The sequence below is a fragment of the Aplysia californica genome, unplaced genomic scaffold, assembly GCF_000002075.1.
Source record: "Aplysia californica isolate F4 #8 unplaced genomic scaffold, AplCal3.0 scaffold00103, whole genome shotgun sequence".
Taxonomy (NCBI): Eukaryota; Metazoa; Mollusca; class Gastropoda; order Aplysiida; family Aplysiidae; genus Aplysia; species Aplysia californica.
In genome coordinates, this window is record NW_004797373.1 from 1,177,127 (window position 1) to 1,187,790 (window position 10,664).

The window sequence follows — 10,664 nt, forward strand, 5'->3', positions numbered from 1 at the left end:
GAGAGAGAGAGAGAGAGAGAGAGAGAGAGAGAGAAGGAGTGGTGAAAACAAGATAGATATACGAGGGGCATACCAAAATTTTTTTATCTGACCATGAAGGAATAAAAGTAGAAAGCTGAAATTAGGTACTAAGCTTATTCTTTCTTTATGTAGTTGCCTCCCAGAGTTATACATCTGTGTATGACCTTGAAAAGACCTTGAGAAAAGAGGACCCTCTCTATGTCAGAAAACCAGCCCTCTACCGCGTCGTTGACCTCATAATCATTTTTTTTACACCAAAATGCTTATCACAGCATAGGATGGGCAATCAGTTCCATATATGGCATGCATCTCCGTAAAAATCTCCTGTAGTTGCTTGCCTTGCAAGAAGAAATACTTCATTACTGCACTGCGCTCAATTTTCTCAATTTTTGTGATGAAACTGGAGTACAACATACCCCCTTACAATGCGCTGGTGGTAAAAACAGTAATCTGAAATTCCCCAAAATTTACAAGCATTCTAGGAAGATGATTGTTGGCTTTCAGTCATGAGGGGGGAAAAAGTCTCTGGCTGAGGCATATACAATATTCAAAGAAACATCACTTATACTATATTGCCTGTGTAAACAAAAGAAACGATTTTTCTCGTGGGGAAAACGCTTTATCGAGTATATCCACATTATGTCTTCTGAGACGCCCTATACCGTTCAACCAGGATGACCTTGACACCCAGGTTCTAACTGAATAGCAGTGATTGATGATGACAATTTGAGAGGATAAAGCATGCCGCCTCATTAATGATATAAACTGTAACGAATGGGAAGTAACAATTTTACCATCAATCATCGTAAGTGGTTGGCGGGTGCTCAGGTGTGGTTTGCTCTTTCTTATCAAACGTCGATCGTCCTTTCTTTTCTCCTCCTTTTCTTTTTTTGTTTTGTTTGTTCGTTACTCTCTTGAAACGCCTCTAATCATCAGCACTTTTATGACCTAAATGTGTTGAAAGCGCTGTAATACTTTACAAAAAGCTAAAACAAAAACCAAACCAATCACCTCCAGAGACATAACTGCATCCAGGTCAGCCAACACGGACTCAATCTTGCCCAAGTCTTGGGCCAGGAGATACTCAAACAGCCTCTGCCTCTGGTCATTCCTTGGCCTGCTGATCGAACCTTCGAAGAACATCGTGTCCAGACGTGTGAGGAGCTTGACCCCTCGACCCCTAGTTGACCACGCCGCTTCGTCCCTCCTTGCCATGATCACAGGGATGTTTTCCTCCATATACGGGCCGTGCATGCCACTGGTTGAGTCCATGTATCTGGTGGGGCGGACAATGGTTGATTAGGAGTATTAGTATGGCCTTTTAGCTCATTTGTTAGCTTTTAAGCACAAGGGGCTATCCCGAAAAATGCTGTTTTGAGAAAATTGATGGTAAAGTTTTGGCCCTTTTTTCAGTTTCTTTGAAAGACCAGGAGTGTTTTCTTTATAACCAAACAAACATACACACCAATGAAACCAAACTTCTCCTATAGGTAGGGCAATGCCCACTTTTGGTGTAAGTCCAGATTTCTGGCAACCCCCGCTTGTCCTTAAAAGCGACCATTTGTCGTCATTTAAAAAGCAAGGCGAGATGTTAAGAATATTTGAGAATCTGATCTCCGTTTAAATGTCTGGAATACTTTTGTAGTCATTAGATACGCAGATGAGAGTAACAGTGTGTGTGTGTGTGTGGGGGGGGGGGGGGTGCTTTCCCGTGGGGGTGATGCTTTCTTTGGGGGTGGGGGATTATCTTATAACGAATGATTTATTTTCGTTTTACGAATAACCGCTACTAGTTTTAATGTTTGTTCACAATGCGTCTACAGTTGAGTTAATGTTATAGTTAAGTCAGGGCGTAATAATAAAATGTTCTCAATGCGCTGGGATCCATCTACCTAAATCTGCGTTTGTGACAAACCTCAAAACTTGAGCACCGCCGATACCGATTCCGTCAACTCCTGCGAACACGGCATGCTGGATCTCATCAAACTTGAAGCCAGCCGAAAAGTAGGTCACGATTCCCTGTGGTTATAGGACAAATGATGAGTATAGTGTTTAACATTATTATTATAGTTGCAGTAACGATATGAAAGGGAAAAAACAAATACCAAAAAACGATATAAAAGAAAACACTCGTCCTGAAAACATAAGGGGAAAGGGGGAAAAAAAAGAAAAAACCAATTTAAAAAAAACCATTTTCATTTCTTTAGATTCTTTGAACGTTTATTTATTAGTAAGTAACCTTTGACCTGGTTCCTGATAAAATTATTTAAGATAAGAACACACCTTTCCCCAGGCTGTGTTCGATCGGAAACTAAAAAAATAATATTCAGCACCCTAGATTTGAATCAAAGTAACTCAGATTTAAACCGACTGCGTTGAATCTTACTTCCAAGAAACGAAACAAAGGTTGTGGGTGGTTGACGGGTGCTCTGGTGTGGTTTGATTTTTCTGTCCTATCAAACATCTATCGTCCTTATCTCTCCTCCGGAGGAGAGTGTGAGTGTTGTTCTCTCCTCCTTCTTTTTTCTGTTTGTTACTCTCTTGTAACACCTCTAATCATTCGGCACCTATAATAGTAATATGACCTTATTGTGTCGCAAGTGCAGTAAAACTCTTACTAAAACTAAAACAAAGGTTGCTGAGGGAAGGGGGAAATTCTTATTGAAGCTGACATAGCGTAATAAAACAACTGCCTAAAGTAACATTTTTAAAAAATAGTTGGTACCTGTTCATGGGCAACATGGTTCAGGGTCAGTGCCTCTTCAAAGGTCAGCTGGTACATGATGCACTTGGACGGGTAGGTGTCGCTGGCTCCATCCCACGTGACCTTGTCAAACCCTCCCAGGGCGGTGATCTCGATGGCTCTATTGGCGATCTCGATTCGTTCCTTGAGCTCACGGGTCGCAGCCCGGTCATGGTCATCCAGTACAATCTGGGGATGGGAGAGGGAGTGTTGCTCATTAGATTGGTCTGACAAATTATTCTACAGGACCAAGAAAATATTAATATCCTCATGTGTTGTTTTAGGGCATCTGGATAGATAAGAAAGTAGCGAACCATGATCGCTAATGTTTGTTTCAGATCTAAAGAAGAAGAAGAAGAAGAAGAAGAAGAAGAAGAAGAAGAAGAAGAAGAAGAAGAAGAAGAAGAAGAAGAAGAAGAAGAAGAAGAAGAAGGAGAAGAAGAAGAAGAAGAAGAAGAAGAAGAAGAAGAAGAAGAAGAAGAAGAAGAAGAAGAAGAAGAAGAAGAAGATGAAGAAGAAGATGACGAAGAAGAAGAAGAAGACCAGTCTAATAAATAAATAAGTACTAGAAATATAGTAGCGAATCCTGGAAGAACAAATGATGGAACAAGAAATCTGCAATGTGTGCCTGTGCTTTCAGAAAGCTAATCAACATTATCTAGCTGGATAGCTAAAAAAAACCCCAACCCCTTACCAACCTTCCTCCCACCTTCCTACAAGATAACGAAACAAAAGTAAAGATAGCTGGATAGCTAAAAGAAACCCCTAAACCTTAACCCCCAAACAACCTCCCTCCCTCCTTCTGACAAGATAACGAAACAAAAGTAAAGATAAAAAAGTAAAGAAAAGATTCTGAAACGGGAAAACAAGTGACCTTGACCTATGAACTTTGTATGACGTAATTAATCAAGAAATGTTGCGGCACCTGATTCAGATTCCAGGCCGCGCTCAGGTACTGTGTGTACCTATCCCTGTTCACTTGAGCTCGCAGCGCCCTCATGTAGCGCACGGCTTGACCTGTGGTCAGTCCTTCCATGGACACTTTGCACTCGGCACTCCCTTGGTAGAAGGCTGCACTGGCTGCGGAGGACGTCATGTGGATCTGGGGGAACACAATTATTTGATCTGATTGCGTGAGTGTGCGGTGTAAATAGACAATGAGCCGGGGGGGGGGGGGGGTACGTGGGTGGTATTTACCTCTTGTAAATGACGATAGAAAAAAAATAATTTTTCTTCTGTGTACCCCAACCTAAGAGCTCATTTTTTTTTCATAGCTCAGACACACTAACTAAAATAAAATTAGCACCAGCATCGAACTTTAATGTCAAGTAGGGGCCGCAAAATATCGTCCTGGGGTTGTAAATTGGCCCGCGGGAACGGTTTTGAGACCAATGTAAAAGCGCCGAGCTGGTTTAATCTGAGATGAGATAAAACAGACAAAAGAAGGGAAAGGATAAAACCAAACAAGACAGCATTTTGTCTTCGCTATCTCACCAGTTTATTTACAAAAACTAATGTACAGAAAAGTGGGAAGACATGGAATAACATCAAGAGGCTAGAACAGGATAGAGGAAGGTGGAAAGTGTTTGTCCGTGGTCTATACTCTGGTGCAGGGTGAGAAAGGCAATGATGATGATGATCTCACCAGTTTGAGGAAATCCTCCTCAAAGTTGCCCGAATCTTTCATGCGGCGTCCAACGAAGTAAGTGGTGGGAGCTGCGGACCCGACATGGAGCCGTATCTTGGAGAACTCGAGAAGCGACGGCACGCGGTACGACTCGATGTTCTCCCGAGGGAGGTGGCGAGGCCGCTCAAGATGTTCCACGTGGATGATGGCTCCCTGGGAAGAAAAGGTAAATGGAAAAGTTAATTTTAAGTCTCCAATTCAGAACTTACTTGACACAGTTCGAATTTTCAGGGTCTCCACTCTATGCCAGGTCATTTTTGGGTCATCATGCTGTTGTGAAAAAAGACACTTTCCACGTATGGGAGCTCTTTCCACCTGTTAACAATTTTGCTTTAGGAATCGAATAAGGTCAAGAAAGAGCTAAAGATTACAGGTGTTACAAGGGAATAACAAACACAAAAAGAAGGAGGAGAGATAAGATCAACAAGCGTTTATAAGAAAGAAGGAGAAAACCACACCAGAGCACCACCTGCCAACTATCCTTTTTCTATCTCTGTCAACGCAAAGTATGTAAAGAACCAGGATACATCTGTTGAAGATTCAAATGAGCACCATCCGGGGTGTCGTCATCGTGATTCCAAGTAAACTAACAGTCTGACGGGAAGTGGGAAAGTTGTATCCCTATCAACCCTGGCAGTCCCTGACAGGTAAGGTCAAAGCCTGCCTTCAAAATGGTCTCGAGGGGGCGAAAAACACCTACATTTTGAAGGGGAAAAGGATGTGTGTGTGGGGGGGGGGGGGGTCGAGGCCATGGAGAGCGAGTTCATGGAAAAGGCTGAGAAGGATGAAATATTCTTCCATCCTTGTTGGTGTGACTAGTGCTAGCGCCCTGGCCTAAATGAAATAAAACCGACAAAATTAATTATTGTCCTCAATTTGTTTTGGTCCCCACTAGTTCTGCTGACCCTACAGATTTTCTTGGTTCTTCCATAGTGATGGAGAAAATAACTAAAGAGAGCAAAACAGTATCTGGTTTACAACGTCCAGGTCATACCTGCATCCACTCGTTGAAGCGGGTGGTGCCCAACAGATGACCATCTCCGGGATCCGTGAGCGACATGTAGGTCTGGCAGTGGGGTCTGAACCCGGGCGACCCATGAGGACGATGCGGCTTGCAGGTGATCTGACCACCTGGGATGTTATACACAAAGAGTTGATGCGATTGGTGACGTGTGAAAAACGAAAGTTAGAGGGGAAAAGAAACAACTTTTCTCTGATCGCCTGAGTAACCTTTACCACTACATGATCATCGAAAGCAACACCGGCAGTAATATCAACAACGACAACGACAACAATATGGCAAAATATATTAACAAAAGAAAAGATAATAAAAGGATAGGAAGAGCTGTGTTTAACATAGACAGAAAAATCTTTTTGAAAAGAGCTCAACCACCTCCACCCTCACTACCATAGTAATCATCACCACTTCCGCCATCAGCTTCCCTACCACCACCAACACATTTACCACCACCTTTCACCAACATCACCACCAATCACAACAACAACGGCAACAACAACAACAACAACAACAACAACAACAACAACAACAACAACATATTCAACAGTACTTGAAATGCTGACAACAACAGCATATTATTGCAGGTACACACCGACGAGCTGCAAGCAACAAAAAAACCCCGAACAACCAAACATACAAGATCAAACAAACAACAACTCTACCCCACCTTTCCCTATGACGTTGTAGGCAGCCTCCAGAGCCAGTTACTCGCAACCGACGAGCCGCCAGCATAAACCAAAAACAAACAAAAAACAAACTTGCAAACAAAGAAACAAGATGGAAAAAAAAACTAAACAACTCTACCCCACCTTTCCCTATGACGTTGTAGGCAGCTTCCAGAGCCAGGTACTCGCAACCGACGAGCCGCCAGCACAAAAACAACAAAAAAAACAACAACAAAATTTGCAAACAAAGAAACAAGATAGAAAAAAAATCAACAACTCCACCCCAGCAACCGACGAGCCGCCAGAACAAAAAAAGAAAACACACCAAAAAACAAACGAACAACCAAACACACAAGATCAAACACACAACAACTCTAGCCCCACCTTTCCCTATGGCGTTGTAGGCAGCCTCCAGAGCCAGGTACTCGGCGGGTGTGTACTGTCTCCTCTCGTCCCGGACCGCCTGACACATCGAAGTGACGCTTTCCAGGAACTCCGCACACAGGACGTCACGACTCCAGGTCAGCTGCAGGCAGTTTAGCGCTTCGTCGACGGTGAACCTGAGGGAAAGAAGAAAGTATAGATTTTCAAGGGCTTTGTCAAATGATAGAAAGAAGAAAGTATAAATGTGCCAGGCTTCGTCAACGCAGAACCTGATAGGAAAGAAGAAAGTATAGATTTTCAGGAGCATCGCCAATGATAGAAAGAAGAAAGTATAAATGTTCAAGGGTTCGTCAAACGGTAGAAAGAAGAAAGCATGTCAATGTTCAAAGGCTTCCTCAACACTGAACCCGATTCAAGGGATTTGTCAATGATAGAAAGAAGAAAGTATAAATGTTCAGGGGCTTCGCAATGATAGAAAGAAGAAGTTATGTTAATGTTCAAAGGCTTCCTCAACACTAAACCTGATAGAAAGAAGAAAGTATAAAGGTTCAGGGGTTTCTTTAAGGTTGAACCTGATAGAAAGAAGAAAGAAAGTATGTTTTTTAAGGGCGAAAGACACAGAGTTTCTGACCCGTGGGAAAATAACAAAATAGAGAAATTAAAAAACCCAACAACTTCGTTTCTCCAAAAAAAATAAAAATTTTAAAGATGGAGGAAAAAACACCACATTTTCTCTAGATCTAATCGCCTGCAAAACCACTACCACACCACTACCAACAACAGCAACACCAGCAGCAATATCACAAGATACGATAGGATAAGATAATACTTTATAATCCCAGGGGGAACTTTTTCTTGGCTGTACAGGACAGTAAAAACACATGCAGGTATACATACAAATTTAAATTATATATTACTCTCATTAAAATTCAATATGAAAAAATAAGAAGTAAAGCTGACAAAATGTACATATCACATGAGATATCACAACAGACAACAACACTATAAAAAATATAAGAACGTTAGCTGAACTTGATCGAAAGAAAGTTTAAGTTTTCAACAGCTTTTTTTGATATCCTACAAGAGAGACGAGCAGGCAAAAAAATTGTTTCATTTGCCAACTCCCAGCCTTGCGCACAGTCGACACAGTTCGTCTCCTAAAGTGTAATACATTAATTTGTGTCGATCAGGTGGGGCGTAAAGTGTTGATTACTTTTTAATTTGCACAGAGGAGAAGGTTCTGTAAAATTATCTACTTTGTTTATGTATATACATACATATATAATATTATATATATAATCTCGAGACTCCACTTTATTTAGTTCATCAGACCAACCTGAAATAGCCGTTGCCTTCAGTGGGTACCACACCCACAAAAACCTCGTTCTCCACACCCCACTCTTTGACTACGCCCACACACAAGCGGAAGATCTTGAGGATGTGGTTGAGCATGTCACGTGATGAGCGATCTTTGACGATCAGGTCAGTGACCTCTTGGAAGCTGTGGACGGGAAGTCAGGTGTTACAGTATGTTAGTTGGACTATTCAGAGATGTGAACAATGCCTGTAAGTTTAGTGACTATTTATTTTGCAAGAGCCCCTTTATTTCGTTATTGTTTTTCCTAGACTAAGTATATTATTTCTGAAGAAAGTACTAAAAAGTCCCCTTAAAGGTCTGTATCATAGATATTCTTTATTCTTATGAAACAGTTTATATTCCAGAGAAGCAAAAACAGAAATGTTATGTAAATGGAAACAGTTAACGAAATCAATTAATGTTTTAATAAGTTGACTGTTCAGAGATATACATTTTGAGCTGTTCTGAAACACGAAAAGAATTTCCTTGTCCAGCCGTTAATTAAGAAAAAAACTAATTCAAAAACCTCAACAACATAAAAGAACAGAATAAATGAGTAAATAGACTAATTAATGAATAGGAAAAGCAATAGATTATCATTTCATATTATTCTCCAAGGATTTTAACCTCTTCACAGTTGTGTTCTCTTCATTTTTTTATAGGCCTTATAGAGGAAGTTTTTGCGGATATAACTACAACTTTTGCAGTTTCGTATTCGGAAATGAGGGGAAAGTTATTATGACTTTGTTTTTAATCTTTCTGGAATGAACATTCCATTTTTATCTCATCTATACTACAATACTCCCTCCGAGACCTAAGATTTACGACACGCTCTATGGAACATAGCAGCTACTGCAGCAAACCTGCACACATGGCATAAGATAGGAGGGTGAGGGCCTAGCTGTTACTGGATCGATAACAGCAACAACAAAAACACAACAACAACAACAACAACAACAACAACGACGACGATGACAACGAAGACGACGACAACGACAACAGCAACAAAAACAGCAGCAGCAACAACGAGAACAACATCTCGGCTATACAACATACATGGAAACCTCTCATTCTTGAAAGGGTTAAAGATTATCAATACGGCCTTTGGGAAAGGGGGGGGTGGTTTCCATATTTTGATACGTACATCTCAATTTTCCCTGCCTGTTCGGGAAACACAAACTTCAGCCTCTCGTCCAACTGCTCCCTGATGGCGCTCTCGTCCACTGACGTCATAATGGCTAGCTCCTTGTTGGAGCAGAACTTCTTGTCGTGACGTAAGCAATCTAATTTGACCCGGATGTTGCACAGGTTGGTCAACATCGTCTGCAGACTGCTGAGTGCCACCTGGCGGAGAGTTCCCACCCCCAGGGTCTTGGAGGGCTGGCGTTCCATGCGTTGAATGTTGGACTTTTGTCGATAAAAAATTTATGTTATCGATTATTTTAAGAGACCGTATGATTAGATGCATCTTTATTGTCTAGATCCTGGCACATTGGTTTGGTGTTTCACCACGAACACACCAACACACGCACACGAACACACGCACACACGAACACACACACACACGCACACACACACACACACACACACAGTCATGCGTGATATAAATGAACAGTGATATAAAAAATAATCATCTTTAGTTAGATACATACTCCGTATACTAACTGTAACCCAATGTTATTCTGATGCATGCTCTAAGGTCATACGAATACTTGTAACAAGATGGTTAAGGTGGAAGGATTTTGATGGATGATGGTAAAAAATTACCTTCTATATCTTTCTTTGTTACAGATCAGAAGCCTAGGTCTTTTACTTCTGATTAATGTTTTTATTTGAGGGAAGGGAGTGGTTGCAGTAGTAGTAGTAGTAGTAGTAGTAGTAGTAGTAGTAGTAGTAGTAGTAGTAGCAAGTGTTAATAAAAGTATGTAGCAGTAGGGCAGAAGAAATTCCAACAATGACAGGGGGTAACAGCGTATCACTACCACTACCAATAACTACAACAATAGTGATTTGAATAACAACAACAACAATAACAACACAAGTAACTCGACCTCCACAATAATCATCAACAACAACAACAACAACAACAACAACAACAACAACAACAACAACAACAACAACAACAACATTGTAATGACGACGGCAATGACAAAAATTAATGCAGCAACCACAAAACGTGCAGCAACAGTTGTTTCAATGTTTCTTATAAAGAAAAAAAAATCTAGCAGGTTGGCGAATAGAGAGAACTATTACTTTAAAGGAGCAGTCTCGAGAAACTTAGACTTGCAAAGTTTGAAAATAACGATGAAAAGAGCAACACCAAAGAGGACAATACATGAAAAGAATGCAAAAGCAAACAAAAACAAACAAACAAAAAATGACAAAACAAAAACAAACACAATCAACAAACAACAAAATATTACTTGAAAAAATATCCCCGCCCCCCCCCAAAAAAAAAAGAAAAAGAAAAAAAATTTAATTACAAATTTTTTAAATCCTTACCGAGTATGTCTGTCTCTGAGACCCAGAAACAGTTTCTTGGTTTTGATCCATCTTTGTATTCAGTTCACTTTTAGCCCAAAAAAACCTCACAATAAATATTTCCTGCGTAAAAGGGACGAAATGTTCAGCTGGAGACTTGCACATTATAATAATTACATTTGTGGAGATTAAATAAGTTAAAAAAAACAAATGATTGACGAGCTGCTTGCACTAAGATACCATTTTCATTGCCCATACTCACAATCCCCCCCCTCTCTCTCTCTCTCTCTCTCTCTCTCTCTCTCTCT

The 10,664-nt window shown here is 40.8% G+C and overlaps 1 protein-coding gene across 1 annotated transcript; it reads right to left on the minus strand.

Annotated features, from left to right (window-relative positions):
• Nucleotides 1-521: 521 nt before the first annotated feature.
• On the minus strand, nt 522-10,510 carry LOC101851258. The gene is made up of 11 exons (XM_035968990.1): nt 10,378-10,510; nt 9,020-9,282; nt 7,855-8,019; nt 6,519-6,694; nt 5,446-5,582; nt 4,410-4,604; nt 3,690-3,866; nt 2,747-2,953; nt 1,937-2,040; nt 1,026-1,297; nt 522-550 (listed from the first exon to the last, which is right to left on the minus strand). The coding sequence occupies exons 1-11, from the start codon at nt 10,426-10,428 to the stop codon at nt 522-524; spliced, it is 1,776 nt and encodes a 591-aa protein (XP_035824883.1). The 5' UTR covers nt 10,429-10,510.
• Nucleotides 10,511-10,664: the final 154 nt, after the last annotated feature.